This window comes from Acipenser ruthenus, unplaced genomic scaffold (genome assembly GCF_902713425.1).
Source record: "Acipenser ruthenus unplaced genomic scaffold, fAciRut3.2 maternal haplotype, whole genome shotgun sequence".
NCBI lineage: Eukaryota > Metazoa > Chordata > Actinopteri > Acipenseriformes > Acipenseridae > Acipenser > Acipenser ruthenus.
The window spans coordinates 69,599-87,500 of NW_026707866.1; the positions used below are offsets into that span (position 1 = coordinate 69,599).

Below are 17,902 nucleotides of genomic sequence, written 5' to 3' on the forward strand. Positions count from 1 at the left end.
TTTTTTTTTTTTTTAAAGATAAAGTGATCTTACTGTAAAGTCTTAAATCTGACAGCTAAATATGAAGAAAAAAAATAATTAAATAAAAGTGTGCTTCCAAGATCTTTTGTTGGAAAAAGAGAAAGACATCGAACCCCCACATGGTTGTGCTTTGTTTGTATTTTCTTACTTTCTGGACTCATTTTTACAGCGTCATTGTCTTTTTCATTCAGTTTTTTTGCTTATTTAGGGACCATATTTTCATTGTTTTTGGTAAGCCATTTTATCTATCTATATATATATATATATATATATATAGTTGTTGTTGTTTATTTAGCAGACGCCTTTATCCAAGGCGACTTACAGAGACTAGGGTGTGTGAACTATGCATCAGCTGCAGAGTCACTTACAACTACGTCTCACCCGAAAGACGGAGCACAAGGAGGTTAAGTGACTTGCTCAGGGTCACACAATGAGTCACTGCCTGAGGTTTGATTTGAACCGGGGACCCCCTGGTCACAAGCCCTTTTCTTTAACCACTGGACCACACAGCCTCATTATTATTATTATTATTATTATTATTATTATTATTAGTGACTTGCTCACTAATAATAATAATAATAATATTAAAAGTGACTTGCTTAGGGTCACACACAGTGAGTGAGCCGGGATTTGAACTGGGGACCTCCTGGTTACAAGACCTTTTCTTTAACCACTGGAACACACATCCTCAATAGACAGACAGACAGACAGACACATTGATTAATTGAATACGACATCAGTTTTCAATATACTTTGAATTCAAATATCAAAGATTTGGTATCAGATATATTTCCAAAGACCCAACCCTCAATTCCTCAATTCAGAAGTAAAACTACTATCAGTCAAAATCCAGACACATTTCAGCTAATGACCTTTACGTCATAATGATGAGGACTTCTTTAGGTCCCATGTTTTTATGCATCTTTCACAGGGTTCATAGAGAATAAAGACGCGATCCACACAACGTATGAGAACTAGAACCAAGTTTAATCAAGTTAGGTATTATACAACCTACCGCAGCTGCCATTTCTAGACACATTTATATGGCATATTTATTACAAGAACCTAATTATATATATATATATATATAGATATATACACACACACACACACACACACACATATACTCCCCCTCTACCCAGTGTCTTACAGTCAGCAGCGACGTCACCTTGCCACAGAGTTTTCTCATCTCGGTTACAATCTCGCAAATTCACATACAGTGTATTACAAATAAACATCGGCATCACTCGATATCAAATCGGAAATATTTCCATGACTCCTTCCCAAGATGCATTGCCAGACGCGAGGTCCGGTCTCCCATCTTCAGTATCTGAAGCACGTCTTTCCCGGTTCGATTGCCTCGGTGTCTTGATTTGACCAAGCGAACGAAAACACTGGGAAGCAAGACTCGAAACTTAAAAGCAGAAGAGCTATGACACTACTTTGGTATCATTTGATTCACGTTTTATTTATTTGTTTTAAAATAAAACAGCAGCAGTGTGGAGTAGCGGTCAGGGCTCTGGACTCTTGACCGGAGGGTCGTGGGTTCAATCCCAGTTGGGGACACTGCTGCTGTACCCTTGAGCAAGGTACTTTACCTAGATTGCTCCAGTAAAAACCCAACTGGATAAATGGGTAATTGTATGTAAAAATAATGTGATATCTTGTAACAATTGTAAGTCGCCCTGGATAAGGGTGTCTGCTAAGAAATAAATAATAATAATAATAATAATAAACCAGCATAGCAAATGACAATGCAACACTGATAGAGTACAGCACACAATAAGGGGGGGTTTCAAAAGGATCCTGAAACTAATTAAGGGGAGCAAAGTGCTTCTCAAACTAGAATAGCTTACACCGGGGTGCCCACAGGATTGACTTACAGGTGAAGTATCCTAGTTATGGTTTTTAATGGGTTCGCAACCTTTAGTGCTTACTAGAAGCCAAATACAACAATATCAACATGTTTCAACACAAAGCATCTCGAATGAATGAATCAATCAACCAATCCATCGATCTACAGCAGGGCTGGCCAACCAATCACAGTCCTGGAAGGCCACTCAATTCTACTCCAGGTTTGTTTAACAGGTAAAACGACATCGTGATCTACCTCAGGGTCTGGATAGATGGAGGCTTATTTAATCGGTTCAGTTAAACGATTTAGAACAGGGTGTGGAAGAGGGCCAGCTTCAGGCAGCCCTGCATTAGAGTCCTCAACCAAGCTCCTCAAAAACAGCCCAGCCCAGCTGCCCTGGCACTTGACATCTCTTACTGCCAAGCTGCTCTTCAAATGAATGAACATGTCACAAGAAATGCATCCTCCCTCTTGGAAATCACTAGAACGCTACCTTTTCGAAATTTTGTATTTTATTTTAAATATACCCAGTTTATTTTTTTCCTGCTGCTGTACTGTTAAATCAGCTTCTGCAACGAAAAACTGAACTCACTCCCCACTGTGAATCCGTTGGTGGTCTTTAAGGTGGTCCACCCGGCTGAACTTCTTGCTGCAGACGGAGCAGTGATAAGGAGTCTCCCCGGTGTGGATTCGTTGGTGCCGCCTTAAAGCCCCAGACTCCTTGAAGGCCTTCCCACAGTCCCCGCAGCTGTAGGGCGTCTCTCCCGTGTGAACCCGCCTGTGCTTCTTCAAAGTCCCCGCACCCTTGAAGCTCTTCCCACAGTCCGGGCAGCCGTAGGGAGCTTCTCCTGTGTGGATCCTCTGGTGCTCCTTCAGAGAACACATCCACTTGAAGCTCTTCCCGCATTCCGAGCAGTGGAAAGGAGTCTCTCCCGTGTGGACCTGCTGGTGCGTCCGGAGCTGCCGGATTTGCCGGAAGCTCCTCCCGCAGTCGGCGCAGGCGTAAGGGGTTTCTCCGGTGTGGATCCGCTGGTGGGTCTTCAGGTTCCCCAGCTGGCTGAAGCTTTTCCTGCACTGGGCGCAGTGGTAGGGGGTCTCCCCCGTGTGGATTCGCTGGTGCTCTTTCAAGTGGCCCAGCTGGCGGAATTTCTTTTCGCATTCGGTGCAGTGGTAAGGCGACTCCCCCGTGTGAATCCTCCGGTGTCTCTTAAGAGCGCCCGAGTCTTTGAAATTCTTCCCACATTCGATACAGTGGTAAGGAGACTCTCCCGTGTGAATCCTCCGGTGTCTCTTGAGCGTTCCCGAGCCGTTGAAACGCTTCCCGCATTCCGTGCAGATGTATGGCGGGAGAAATCCGGCCGGGGTTTTAAGTGAACCCAGCTGGTCGGAATCGTCTCCTCCGCAACCGAAGGCATACAGAGTCTCCCCGGAATGGGTGACCTCCTTGGTTTTAAGGTTTAGGCTTTGTCTGGATTCAGGGTAGTCACACGGTGTCGCCGCCGTTTCCTCTGTGTTGTTTTTTTCCTTCCCATCAGAACGCTCTCCCATTCCCTCGCCGTGCTTGGTCTCTGCTACACGACAAGTTCCCGGTTCGACGGCGGATTCAGAGGTCGCAGGAACGTCGGCGGGTGGAATTTCACTCCCTCTGCCGTTTGGTAACGGGAGGCCCGTGGTGTGAACAGAACGAGTTTTGAGTATCTTCACGATCTCCTCCAGGTGAGTCTTCTTCATGTGCTTGGCGAGGTCTCGCTGGCGACTGAAACGACTTCCGCAGTGAGGGCAGGAGCTGCCAACAAATCCGGGGTCACGTTCTTCATCATCTGGAGAGAGCGAGAGAGAGAGAGAGAGAGAGAGAGAGAGAGAGAGAGAGAGAGAGAGAGAGAGAAAGAAAGAGCGAGAAGAGAGAGAAGAGAGAAAGAAAGAAAGAAAGAAAGAAAGAAAGAGCGAGGAGAGAGAGAAGGAGAGAGAGAAAAGAGAGAGACAAAGGAGAGAGAGAAGAGAGAAAGAAAGAAAGAAAGAAAGAAAGAAAGAAAGAAAGAAAGAAAGAAAGAAAGAAAGAACGAAAAAAGAAAAAACAATTACAGCACTGGACTGCAAAGGTCACTGTATATTACTGACATTAAAAACATTCTACCACAGTAAAATACCAGTGCATTAGAACACACCCCATTGATTCTGTAGTTTTTACTTGTTGTGCGGATGACATCAGACCACTGGAACTGAAAACTGTGAGTTTAATAATAAGACACACCTGAGCTTGTTACCTAGACACACTGGGGCTGATCAAGCTGGTAGTAAAACCTGGACTGGGTGACACTGCTGTGCAATAGGAGTCTGATTTCCAAGCCCTTGTTTACACTTTCCACATACATTATGGATGCCACAGTACAGCTATGGCTAAAGGTTTAGTAAAATCCTGCTGAATAATGTTACGTTAACATTTTGAATTACACACCACTTTATAGTTTCCCCATATACTTAACAGAACAACTGGCATTTCGAAATCGAACATGAAATACTACTGTACTACTATTATGACTTCCGGTGTAGACTTTTATGTAATATAATTTTGTATAATTTTTCTTGATTACATGACTTTAAATAAAATATCTAAATTATGTCATTTTTTATTTAATTATTGTCTCAATCCTAAAATTCTAGGCGAGGCAAAACTTTTGGCAAGTTGCAGTACTTACATGACGTAGCAGGAGACCGACTGATTTTAGACGAGTCCCCTGCAGGTATTTCCTCTTTCCCAGTCTCCGATTCATTCCCAGCCTCTCGCACAGGGCTGGAATCTGCATCCTTATAATCAGAGCCCTGTCCAGTCTCCTCATCTTTAAGGACACTGGACGGGGTTTGATAGACGAATTCCCCTTTGCTGTGGGCAGTTTCCAGATCAGGCAGCTCATCTTTTGGGGCAGGATTCATCTTCGCTTGCAAAGATTTTCCTCAGCTGCAGCATCCGGTATCCGCTGATTGCACTGTGGGGAAAAATGTTGATGGGATTGAAGACATGTGACGATTTGACGTCTTCCAAAGGCTCGTCTTTTCAGGGATGTTCTAGGTGAGCTCCCGTTGAAATGAATTACAAAAAAAGGGGGACAGGGGTTTGTAAAAGAGGAATTGTGCCTCCAAGCGATTGAATATTAACTATGGAAGTTGCTTGACTTTGAATGGAACAGGCGTATTTTGCAGAATTGAACTCGATACAGGTATTCTTCAGCTGGAAATATATAGAGAGCAATTTTTGTATTTGGATGTTTTGTTCTTGCAGTTATGCACCGCTGATGTGAGAGAGCGAGTGTGTGTTTGTGTGTGACAGTGTGTGTGTGTGCGAGAGAGAGTGTGTGTGCGAGAGAGAGAGAGTGTGTGTGTGTGTGTATGTGAGAGAGAGAGAGAGTTAGTGTGCGTGTGTGTGTGTGTGTGAGAGAGAGAGAGAGAGTGAGTTAGTGTGTGTGTGAGAGAGAGAGAGAGAGTTAGTGTGCGTGTGTGTGTGTGAGAGAGAGAGAGAGAGTTAGTGTGCGTGTGTGTGTGTGAGAGAGAGAGAGAGAGAGTTAGTGTGCGTGTGTGTGTGAGAGAGAGAGAGAGTGAGTTAGTGTGTGTGTGTGTGAGAGAGTGAGAGAGTGAGTTAGTGTGTGTGTGTGAGAGAGAGAGAGAGTGAGTTAGTGTGTGTGTGTGTGTGTGTGTGTGTGAGAGAGAGAGTTATTGTATTTCTTGCTCTTATTGTATTACTTGTATTGTAACACTTGAAATGTATTTGCTTACGATTGTAAGTCGCCCTGGATAAGGGCGTCTGCTAAGAAAGAAATAATAATAATAATAATAATAATAATAATAATAATAATAATAATAATAGTGAGTGAGGTAATTACTGTGCGTGTGTGTGTGTGGGGGGGGTCATTTATTTTACCATCGGCGATTTAACTTTGCAGACCCCAAAGACCACGTCTTTCTACTATTTATTAATATATGTATGTATGTATGTATGTATGTATTTATTTATTTATTTAAATAACAATAGCTCACTTTTACCGCACCTCAGTATACTTGTTTTAATTTATTTGTTTGTATTTTTTTATACAAACATCCACAGAACTCTAAACAAAATGCATCCAAACCGGTATATAACCTGAATTACAATATAATAATAATAATAATAATAATAATAATAATAATAATAATAATAATAATAAACTCTGTTGCATATGATTTAGGGGGAGAATGGGTACCCTTTAGTTTAATAACGACCTGTCTGAGACAGACGTCATCAGTTCTTTTCCCCTACCTCTGTTGTTTGTATCCCACACAGTCAGGTTCAATGTTCGTTGCTCGCTTCGCCGCGTCCAGCCCTTTTCTTTGTCCGATCTCTTTTTGTTTAAGTCTGCTTACTGTGAGCGACTCAGCTTTGGCACCGCCGGCATATCAAAACCATCCAGCATTAACAGCACTCAAAACATTCTGCGTCCGACTAGCAATCCTATCGCAAACTGCCTCTATTGAGAGAGTGAATTACAAGACGAAAGCAGTCTCGCATTTGCAAGCTTTCTAGTCTCGCCCCAACATCGACATTCTGCATGTAGCGCTGCAGTCGCTTGCCAGTGACCCGTCCAAGCTGCATTAATTGACAGGGTTACCAAGCGAATCACCAAACAACTCCGACGCCGTGTTTTTTTTGCTCCCTTCCGTTTTGAGCAAGTGACGTTTCGAATCTGGTTTAAACCGAGCGAGACACGGTAGTTATGTAACTGTGGCCATTTTGGCTCCATGATACATGAAAACCGCGCGGTTCAACACAGAGCACGCTGAGCCGTCATGGCAGACCCGTGGATACAGTTTCATAGTCCTTTTGTACCAGCACACTGGACAAAATGCAGAAGGCTATAGATATGCTCCACCTATAGGACACAATAAAGGTAGACCGGTACTCTACATGTAGGAGAGCAGCAACCTATTTGGATGTAGCGAGAGTTGACCAAGACCCCCCTTTTCCATAAACTGTCCTGGTGTCCCGATATGTTCTTCCCAAAACATTAAAAAAGTCCCGTTTTCCAACAATCCGATAGCACCCCTTCCTCTGCATCATCAACAACTGCTGCTGCTGCTGCTGCAGAGTCACTTCCAATAGGACCTCGTTTGTTTGACGTCTCGTCCGAAGGACGGAGCACAAGGAGGTTCAGTGACTTGCTCAGGGTCACACACACACACAGGGAGTCAGTGGCTGCTGCAGAGTCACTTCCAATAGGAGCTTGTTTGTTTGACGTCTCATCCTGAAGGACGGAGCACAAGGAGGTTCAGTGACTTGCTCAGGGTCACACACACACAGGGAGTCAGTGGCTGCTGCAGAGTCACTTCCAATAGGAGCCCGTTTGTTTGACGTCTCATCCTGAAGGACGGAGCACAAGGAGGTTCAGTGACTTGCTCAGGGTCACACACACACAGGGAGTCAGTGGCTGCTGCAGAGTCACTTCCAATAGGAGCCCGTTTGTTTGACGTCTCATCCTGAAGGACGGAGCACAAGGAGGTTCAGTGACTTGCTCAGGGTCACACACACACAGGGAGTCAGTGGCTGCTGCAGAGTCACTTCCAGTAGGAGCTCGTTTGTTTGACGTCGCATCCGAAGGACGGTTTCCAGATGTTTCACACCTGTATAGGTTATTACGCTACATTAAACGCATGCAATATTATAGAAATGATGGGTACCAATATAATTGCAATAAACAGGGTTATACCATCTAGTTAAAAGTGTCCCGAATTGGAAAGCGATTATGCAGCGGTTGGGCGTCAGTCAATCAGAGGTCGTTGTTTTTTTTTTTGTTTTTTTTTAAGTAATAGTGATACAAATCCAAGTATTCAAACAAGACGCATTCTTATAATAATAATAATAATAATAATAATAATAATAATAATAATAATAATAATTTCAATCTATGTGACGCTACAATTCTTATTACAAATAGGCTACAGTATGTTTCGCCACTAATGTGCAAACGGGTGAACACCATTAACTCATTAGCGACCAAACACATTTTTCTTTAAAAGAAAATCAGGCCACGAGCTGCATTTATTTCTGTGATTTGATTCATTAACATTCAGCCTTTTTGCGGTTAATAAAATGCGAGTAAGTTACCATAGCAATACAGTTAAGGTAACATTTACAACAATATAATAGGCTGCGTGGTAAAGCGGTTAAAGAAAAGGGCTTGTAACCAGGAGGTGGTCCCGGGTTCAAATCCCTGTTAACTCTCTGACTCACTGTGTGTGACCCTGAGCAAGTCACTTCACCTCCTTGTGCTCTGTCTTTCGGGTGAGACGTAGTTGCAAGTGACTCTGCAGCTGATGCATAGTTCACACACCCTAGTCTCTGTAAGTCGCCTTGGATAAAGGCGTCTGCTAAATAAACAAATAATAATAAGAATAACAGCTAGATGGTGATGATGCCAGTTTTAAAAAAATAAAATTCTCGTAACATAATTATGAAGACAACGGCACTGAATGGGTTAATTACACCCTAACTGGTTGCTGTGATTCAGCAAACTGATTCGGACGGATGTTATTGTCACTTGCAAAGAAAGACACGCCCCCCTAGGTGCAGAGCTAAAACTTACCTGCCTTGTCTGTCTGCTCCACACGGTCACGAGGACTGCTGAAGTGAACGCGCTTGCTGAGGCTGTTTCTTCCAGTAAAAAAGCGTCGAGGCGCGCCTCTGCGGAACGTTGGTGTTGTTTTGTAACAGGTAGGAAACTTTTTTCACGTCACATCAAAGTTGATCCGAATTCTAAAGGAGGTCTTTAATGTACCGTATTGTAAAAAATAAAATTGATTTGTGTTTCTCGCGAATACATACAGACACACTTTAGATCAATTCCAGAGTTCAGTGAATACATACAGACACTCTTTAGATCAATTCCAGAGTTCAGTGTTTTGTTTTGTATTTTTTTTTCAGTAATTTTATAAAAAGAAAACCTACTGTAAAATAAATACAAAACTGTCATCGGCATTGTGTTTGATGTTTCATGTTTACTGGAAGCATTTTTTTTTCTTTACTGGAAGCATTTCTGAAATTTGAAATCTGATATGTATTTCCTGATTCTTCTTATTGAATCTGATATATTTAAAAAAAATAATAATAATTCTACTTCCTTTTACACCTGCCAACTTTAAATGGACTAAATTCAACTGAGTTTTGATAATGGGAAAAAAATAGGCTGAAATTATTAAAAAATACTTTTCATTGTCATTCTTTTTTGTACACTGCAATTATACCTCCTTATATATATGTGTGTGCGTGCGTGCGTGCGTGTGTGCGCGTGTGCGCGTGTGTGTGTAACTAAATGACAAAGACCAAATAATAAAGACAGACTCAGCAATAAGTTTTTTAAACTACTGTATCTGCAAACAAATGATAGTACAAATGATAGGAAGCTCATTTGAAAATAACGCCCAGTACATCAGCACCTTTTCTTCCAGAGTCTGGGTTTTGGAGCAGAGAGATGCAATGCCGCTGGAACAAGGGAAGGAAGTCACAGAAACTGGTGAGAAAAAACGTTCCTCCTGAAAACGGAGTTTAAAATAATCCAGTGAATTGTTTTCCTTGATTTATGTCGTAGTGCTACAGTAGAATGAAACACAAAAAGGATAATTATTGTAATTACAGTCGGAATTTACCACCAGCGAATCCTCAGCAAAGACTGATGACTTCTCACAGACAAAACCCCTGTGTGGCTCCCCTACCCCTACACGCCACGAGGCCGTGCCTTTACAAGGGGAGACCCTCGGAGACCCCTGCGCTCCCCTGACTGTGTGACTCCCCCCTGCACACCACGCGGCCGTGCCTTTAACAGGGGAGACCCCCTGGGACCCCTGCGCTCCCCTGACTGTGTGACTCCCCCCTGCACACCACGTGGCCGTGTCTTTACCAGGGGAGACCCTCAGGGACCCCTGCGCTCCCCTGACTGTGTGACTCCCCCCTGCACACCACGCGGCCGTGCCTTTACCAGGGGAGACCCTCTGGGAACCCTGCGCTCCCCTGACTGTGTGACTCCCCCCTACACACCACGCGGCCGTGCCTTTAACAGGGGAGACCCTCTGGGACCCCTGCGCTCCCCTGACTGTGTGACTCCCCCCTGCACACCACGTGGCCGTGTCTTTACAAGGGGAGACCCTTGGAGACCCCTGCGCTCCCCTGACTGTGTGACTCCCCCCTGCACACCACGTGGCCGTGTCTTTACCAGGGGAGACCCTCAGGGACCCCTGCGCTCCCTTGACTGTGTGACTCCCCCCTGCACACCACGTGGCCGTGTCTTTACCAGGGGAGACCCTCGGGGACCCCTGCGCTCCCCTGACTGTGTGACTCCCCCCCCCCCCCCCCTGCACACCACAGTCATCCTTTAGACTACAGGTTTATCTCTGTTACAGGTTCTCCAGAGCTGCAGGACAAGCCCGCTCATCAGAACCATGTTGTCCTTCGGGAAAACCACAACACTGGTCCTAGAACTGCGCAGTCAATGCCTTTCGTAACTCCTAACCTCAGCGGCTCTCTGGTACAGTAGCTACTGTCATTTTACAAAATCTAATTCCAGTCTTTCAGACAAACATTGACTGTGACATTTGTGTATCTCAAAGGACATTCCCCGATGCCATACTGACAGTGTAGTCCATAGGAAAGCCCAAGACAGGTCAATGCTGACACATGACCCTCGCCTCATTCAGGTCAGTATGTCACAAAAGACAATTAGTCAATTCTCGGTAATATGAATGTTAAGGGACTAGTAAAAAAAAAAAAAGTCTCATGAGTAATTTGTATCATCAGGAACCTGAAGCCAAAACACTGAAATCAAATGTCAATTACAGTGTGTAGTATAAATTTAATACTTTTGTCATTGTTCATTGTTCGTACTATCAGGAAATTCATTTAATCCGAGTTTCTTTGAACGAGAAGTCACCGTATTGGCAAAGGCATTCTATGGCAGAAAAGAATGACAACGCTAGTTCTGTGTGAATCTTTCAATAGTAATAAAATGAGAGAAAAAAATGTATTTTGTTTCTTTTTCCAAAACTACAGAACACCTCTCTGGAGGTATGCAAGCACTTCATCCTAGACTGGGCAGAGAGGCTGAGAACAATCTCTCAGGTAAGGGCAGCAGTGTGGAGTAGTGGTTAGGGCTCTGGCCTCTTGACCAGAGGGTAGTGGGTTCAATCCCAGGTGGGGGGGACACTGCTGCTGTACCCTTGAGCAAGGTACTTTACCTAGATTGCTCCAGTTAAAAACTGTATAAGTGGGTAATTGTATGTAAAAAAATAATGTGATATCTGTATAATGTGAAATAATGTATATTATTATTATTTTACAGAAACGAGTTGATTTGATCACAGACGCGCTGCAGGAAGCAGAGGGCGGGTGTGGGCACACAGAGCCGCAGGATTCACGGGCAGCCGCTGGGGAAATGTATGCCAACCAGAGTCTTGAAGAGTGCAGAGACATCATCATCACATGGGCAAGGGAGCTGAGGAATCAATACGAGGTAAGAGACATCATCATCACATGGGCAAGGGAGCTGAGGAATCAATGCAAGGTATTGAGAGAAGCAACTGATCATTCAGAATTGGGAGAAACATCGGGGGGGGGATAATAACTGGACACAAAACAAAATGTATATTTAAAAAAAGGTATTGAGATAAAGACCGAATAAAAATAACAAAATAACAATTTAATCCTGTACTTTAGAGTACTGTAATCCGTCACAAGTGTTATTTAATCTGTAGTATTTTGTATTTAATTCTATCCTGATGTAACTATCACTGACACTGTTATCTGCTCCGTTATTGAATCGTATTTTGTCACACTTGTACTTGCTAGAACCAAAGTCATTGTATTTATCTTGCTCTTAATTGTATTAATAATGTGATTATTGAAATGTATTTTTGTTTACGACTGTAAGTCACCCTGGATAAGGGTGTCTGTTAAGAAATTATTATTATTATTATTATTATTATTATTATTATTATTATTAATAATAATAATAATAATAATAATAATAATAATAATAATAATATCGATTTTTAGGCTGTGTTCACACTGGGTCCGTTTAGAGGGTTTGGTCCGCACTCAGTTCGTTTCGGTACGTTTGGTGTGAGAGGTGGTCTTGGTCCGTTTGGCAAACGCAGCGAGTCTGGTTCGCTTGCTAAACGTCAATGTGAACAACTGCAGGACTCGGTCCTTTTTGTACATAGGAAACGAACTATACCAGGTAACATGACTCGGAAGTAAACATGTCACGCATAGTTTAGTTCATATTCTGAGGAAACAAGGAGAGCAAAATTCTGTTGCTGGAGTGGAATGAATGCGCGGCCAGGAGACACGCTTTTAAACTCTTGGCAGTCTAAAAAGTAAAGTCGGATGCTTTAATAAAAGGGGCGTGTTGTTGAATTTTTTTTTTTTTAGCCTGCCAGCGAGCGAGAGGAAACAGATGAAAATAAAAACGTTGACCAGGAGAACGCTGAAGATTTCTCCAGACAATCCCCGGAGAAAACAGATCAAGGGAAGGAGTGGAATCTGGAGCGGTGCGAAGTGATCCTGAAGGAATGGGCATCCGAACTGAGGAGTGTGACTGAGGTACTGAAGCGATAGAGGATCACTGTATACAGCTCTGCCCAATAGTGTTGCATCACCTAGAATTTGATTGAGACATGTGCGCATTTTTTCATGTGTCAGTTTTTGTGTTGAGTATATAGGAAACTACAAAGTGGTGGTATGCAATTCAATATGTCAACGTAACGTTATCACTCCACTTTAGGAAGCAACATTTGCTAATGCTTTAGGATGATGCAAACCCTTTGCCCATAGCTGTGAATTAGATGCCCCGCTTCTTTCCCACAGATCTGTGGATTGGCTCAAGCAGAGAGCTGTGGACTCGATCAGCTGGCAGTGGAGAAGTGGACGGGAGAATTGCTCTGCACTGTCTGTCCAGTAATTGAGTTTATCATGAGGGCCCTGCTTGAGAAATCACTTTAGGTAAAATAAAATAAAATAATATCTATCTATCTATCTATCTATCTATCTATCTATCTATCTATCTATCTATCTATCTATCTATCTATCTATCTATCTATCTATCTACATATACTAAGCCCTAGATATAGACCTTGGATTTTGATCACTTCACAAGATGACATCCCTTATACAATAAGCAATGTACTACACAGAACGCATGAATGAAATCTGAGTGTGTAACGTTGCTGCACAAACACAGTGCAATCTTTCAGTGCATTTGTATTTGTTATTTAGTAATTGGAAACAATAGAGTTTATCCAAGTGTGCAACTACACTGACTTGCTGTAATAACAGACAGCTGACAGCTGTGCATGTATGTATGTATGTATGTATGTATGTTCTCACCACAGTCTAACTTTTTATTTCTTCTCTAGTTTAGCTGCACATTGACAATGGGAGCCGTGGAAATGGTCCTGAAGATAACATTTGTAATACAAACACGACAAACAGAACATATACCACACACACCTCAGGCCAAAAACTTTGCATCACCTAGACATTTAGGATTGAAACATGATTAAAATAAAAACTCTCTGAACATAACTTTAGATATTTAGGCCAGCAGTGTGGAGTAGTGGTTAGGGCTGTGGACTCCTGACCAGAGGGTCGTGGGTTCAAGCCCCGGTGAGAGACACTGCTGTTGTACCCTTGAGCAAGGTACTTTACTTAGATTGCTCCAGTAAAAACCCAACTGTTTAAATGGGTAATTGTATGTAAAAATAATGCGATATCTGTGTAGTGTGAAATAATGTATAATGTGATATCTTGTAACAATTGTAAGTCACCCTGGATAAGGGCGTCTGCTAAGAAATAAATAATAATATTTTTATTTAACATCATGTCATCAAAGAAACTACAAAATGGCATCGCAAAAGTCTACCGGAAGCCATAATAGTTGTAAAGTATAATATTTCATGTTAGATTTTAAAATGTTAAGTAGATGAAAAACTACAAAGCATTGGTATGTAATTCAATATGTTAAGGAAACATTATTCAAGCAGGCTTCATTGGACTTTATAAAGCAGTAACAGATAATTCTGTTGGGTGATTCAAGCAGGCTTCATTGGACTTTATAAAACAGTAATAGATAATTCTGTTGGGTGATGCAAAACTTTTAGCCATAACTCTACAGTATGTACATTTTCATGTAAAATAAATGTGCTTCACAATTGCAAGCAATGATTAGGTGTATAATGAAATGTCCCTGTAATACACTGTATATTTTACTGATAATCACATTCCTGTACTGGGGTTAATTGCACACAACCTTTAGGCACACAGTGGCTATGCAATTAACATGAATCTACTGTAATATGAGTTAACAGGGTGTGCTTTGTATGTCTGATTTAAAGTTGGATTTCTGTGCTACTTGTGTGAATGGTCTCTTAATAAAGTCAGTAGATGTTTATGTCACCAGTCTAATTGTGTGAGTTTACACTTAGAAAAACAGGAACTTGCACCCTCATACTAAAAAAAAACATGTTCTTCACACTCTGTTCAGCACAGTTTCTAGTGGTATTACATGCCAGTCTACTGGGTGCAGCTCCCAGGGTAAGTGTACCACTGTGGTCAAAAGTTTGTTCACCCTGTAGAACGAACTAATTGTGCTTCATAAAGTCCATTGAAAGCTGCTGAATAATGTTCCCTTGTTAACATATTGAATTCCACACCCTCTATTTAGAATGAACTCCCTCAGCTTCATAGAGTCCAGTGAAAGCTGCTGAATAATGTTCCCTTGTTAACATATTGAATTCCACCCCCTCTATATAGAATGAACTCCCTCAGCTTCATAGAGTCCAATGAAAGCTGCTGAATAATGTTCCCTTGTTAACATATTGAATTCCACCCCCTCTATATAGAATGAACTCCCTCAGCTTCATAGAGTCCAATGAAAGCTGCTGAATAATGTTCCCTTGTTAACATATTGAATTCCACCCCCTCTATATAGAATGAACTCCCTCAGCTTCATTAGAGTCCAATGAAAGCTGCTGAATAATGTTCCCTTGTTAACATATTGAATTCCACCCCCTCTATATAGAATGAACTCCCTCAGCTTCATAGAGTCCAATGAAAGCTGCTGAATAATGTTCCCTTGTTAACATATTGAATTCCACACCCTCTATATAGAATGAACTCCCTCAGCTTCATAGAGTCCAATGAAAGCTGCTGAATAATGTTCCCTTGTTAACATATTGAATCACACACCCTCTATATAGAATGAACTCGCTCAGCTTCATAGAGTCCAATGAAAGCTGCTGAATAATGTTACCTTGTTAACATATTGAATTCCACACCCTCTATATAGAATGAACTCGCTCAGCTTCATAGAGTCCAATGAAAGCTTCTGAATAATGTTCCCTTGTTAACATATTGAATTCCACCCCCTCTATATAGAATGAACTCGCTCAGCTTCATAGAGTCCAATGAAAGCTTCTGAATAATGTTCCCTTGTTAACATATTGAATTCCACCCCCTCTATATAGAATGAACTCGCTCAGCTTCATAGAGTCCAATGAAAGCTGCTGAATAATGTTCCCTTGTTAACATATTGAATTCCACCCCCTCTATATAGAATGAACTCCCTCAGCTTCATAGAGTCCAATGAAAGCTGCTGAATAATGTTCCCTTGTTAACATATTGAATTCCACCCCCTCTATATAGAATGAACTCCCTCAGCTTCATAGAGTCCAATGAAAGCTGCTGAATAATGTTCCCTTGTTAACATATTGAATTCCACCCCCTCTATATAGAATGAACTCCCTCAGCTTCATTAGAGTCCAATGAAAGCTGCTGAATAATGTTCCCTTGTTAACATATTGAATTCCACCCCCTCTATATAGAATGAACTCCCTCAGCTTCATAGAGTCCAATGAAAGCTGCTGAATAATGTTCCCTTGTTAACATATTGAATTCCACACCCTCTATATAGAATGAACTCCCTCAGCTTCATAGAGTCCAATGAAAGCTGCTGAATAATGTTCCCTTGTTAACATATTGAATCACACACCCTCTATATAGAATGAACTCGCTCAGCTTCATAGAGTCCAATGAAAGCTGCTGAATAATGTTACCTTGTTAACATATTGAATTCCACACCCTCTATATAGAATGAACTCGCTCAGCTTCATAGAGTCCAATGAAAGCTTCTGAATAATGTTCCCTTGTTAACATATTGAATTCCACCCCCTCTATATAGAATGAACTCGCTCAGCTTCATAGAGTCCAATGAAAGCTTCTGAATAATGTTCCCTTGTTAACATATTGAATTCCACCCCCTCTATATAGAATGAACTCCCTCAGCTTCATAGAGTCCAATGAAAGCTGCTGAATAATGTTCCCTTGTTAACATATTGAATTCCACACCCTCTATATAGAATGAACTCGCTCAGCTTCATAGAGTCCAATGAAAGCTGCTGAATAATGTTCCCTTGTTAACATATTGAATTACACACCAGCGCTTCAATGCGTAGGTCAATGCGTAGGCCTACACATCACCCTCACCTCAGCTACATTCAGGTCAGTGTCTCGACAAAAGATAATGACAGTAGATTCTCGTTAATACGAATTTCAAGGGACCAGCAAACAATTTTAAATACAGACCAATGAGAAGTATTATAAAGGTAATTTCAGTGCTGTGAATGCAACAGAACCCGCAAGTCTGTGGAGATTGAGAATACATAAATAAATAATTATGTATAAATAAATAATAGTTCTTAGCTTGGTTTGTTTTATAGGGAGTAGTAGTTAGGACTCTTGACCGGAGGGTCGTGGGTTCAATCCCAGGTGGGGGACACTGCTGCTGTACCCTTGAGCAAGGTACTTTACCTAGATTGCTCCAGTAAAAACCCAACTGTATAAATGGGTAATTGTATGTAAAAATAATGTGTAAAAAATAATGTAATTGTATGTAAAAATAATGTGATATCTTGTAACAAGTGTAAGTCACCCTGGATAAGGGTGTCTGCTAAGAAATAAATAATAATAATATTCTCTATTAATTAAATTATGTATTCATTGAAAATAGTCAAGAGAGAGCCAGACTGTTTTTCTATATGTTTTTGAATAGAGGAAGTTAGCAGGGTACTGTTCCTGTGTGGGGGTAGGGGTACAGACTGGCATGAAAGTGTTTAAGTTCAACAACAAATAAAATGGTGTTCCTGTTATTAAGCAGTAGTATAGCCAGAAGCAGAGGTTTTTAAAAAATAACAGGAGCCAATTTTCGCTTTAGTGAAGTAGGCTACAATATTTTTTTTTCATTCAAAGCGTGTTGTTTATTGAAATTAGTGTTCAGCTTTCATATTGAAGCTTGACGTGTACTATTCATTCAATCACACCAAGACCTTTTTAAAATCAAGTGAGCTTATTTGTGTATAAAAAACGACAATAGAATCGCAGTCCTTCTTTCGCAGCCAGTGTCATCGTTATTATTATTATTATTATTATTATTATTATTATTTATTTCTTAGCAGACGCCCTTATCCAGGGCGACTTACAATCGTAAGCAAATACATTTCAAGTGTTACAATACAAGTAATACAATAAGAGCAAGAAATACAATAACTTTTGTTCAAGCAAAGTACAAGTGTGACAAACCACAATTCAATAATACAGCAGATAATAGTGATAGTTACATCAGGATATGATTAAATAGTGATAGTTACATCAGGATGTGATTAAATACAAAATACTACAGGTTAAACACTTGGCAGATGTATGCAGCTGTAATGGTAAAGTAACCTGGCAGTGCTGCCTCTGTTCAACGCACGCAAAAACTTTCAGAATAGATCAAACTGTGTTGAGAACGGTAAGAAAACGCATTTGAGAGCACAACATTTTGTGACATGTTTAACTTTCATAGCTGAAGAGGCGCCGGGGCTCTGCCTAGTCGAGAGCAGCCCAAATGGTCTCAATGCTAAAATTCAAGGTGATAGGCAACACTATTCATAATTATTAACTTTTCCACGTTACTGGTG

The 17,902-nt window shown here is 41.4% G+C and overlaps 2 protein-coding genes across 3 annotated transcripts; one reads left to right on the forward strand and one right to left on the reverse strand.

Annotated features, from left to right (window-relative positions):
• Positions 1-2,379: 2,379 nt before the first annotated feature.
• LOC131728478 (zinc finger protein 135-like) lies at positions 2,380-6,591 on the reverse strand. Its single transcript, XM_059019458.1, has 3 exons — positions 6,165-6,591; positions 4,573-4,860; positions 2,380-3,696 (listed from the first exon to the last, which is right to left on the reverse strand). Exons 2-3 carry the CDS (start codon positions 4,805-4,807, stop codon positions 2,465-2,467), a joined length of 1,467 nt encoding a protein of 488 aa, XP_058875441.1. The 5' UTR covers positions 4,808-4,860; positions 6,165-6,591; the 3' UTR covers positions 2,380-2,464.
• A 1,869-nt stretch (positions 6,592-8,460) lies between these two features.
• On the forward strand, positions 8,461-14,345 carry LOC117968155 (uncharacterized). Of its 2 annotated transcripts, none has more exons than XM_059019464.1 (9): positions 8,461-8,612; positions 9,347-9,411; positions 10,295-10,419; positions 10,502-10,588; positions 10,941-11,009; positions 11,230-11,400; positions 12,321-12,491; positions 12,756-12,890; positions 13,309-14,345. In XM_059019464.1, the coding sequence occupies exons 2-8, from the start codon at positions 9,375-9,377 to the stop codon at positions 12,888-12,890; spliced, it is 795 nt and encodes a 264-aa protein (XP_058875447.1). In that variant the 5' UTR covers positions 8,461-8,612; positions 9,347-9,374; the 3' UTR covers positions 13,309-14,345. The 2 variants fall into 2 exon arrangements, with proteins under 2 accessions (XP_058875447.1, XP_058875446.1); XM_059019463.1 differs by having other exon boundaries at positions 13,304-14,344.
• The last annotated feature ends 3,557 nt before the right edge of the window (positions 14,346-17,902 follow it).

What these genes read in the sequence shown, in the direction of transcription:
- LOC117968155 (XM_059019464.1), top strand. Translation starts at nt 9,375, where the DNA reads ATGCCGCTGGAACAAGGGAAGGAAGTCACAGAAACTG. An exon ending in CTAACCTCAGCGGCTCTCTG is followed by an intron (nt 10,420 to 10,501) that starts GTACAGTAGCTA and finishes TGTATCTCAAAG; the next exon opens with GACATTCCCCGATGCCATAC. An exon ending in AACTGAGGAGTGTGACTGAG is followed by an intron (nt 12,492 to 12,755) that starts GTACTGAAGCGA and finishes TCTTTCCCACAG; the next exon opens with ATCTGTGGATTGGCTCAAGC.
- LOC131728478 (XM_059019458.1), bottom strand. Translation starts at nt 4,807, where the DNA reads ATGAATCCTGCCCCAAAAGATGAGCTGCCTGATCTGGAAACTGCCCAC. An exon ending in TCGGTCTCCTGCTACGTCAT is followed by an intron (nt 3,697 to 4,572) that starts GTAAGTACTGCA and finishes CGCTCTCTCCAG; the next exon opens with ATGATGAAGAACGTGACCCC.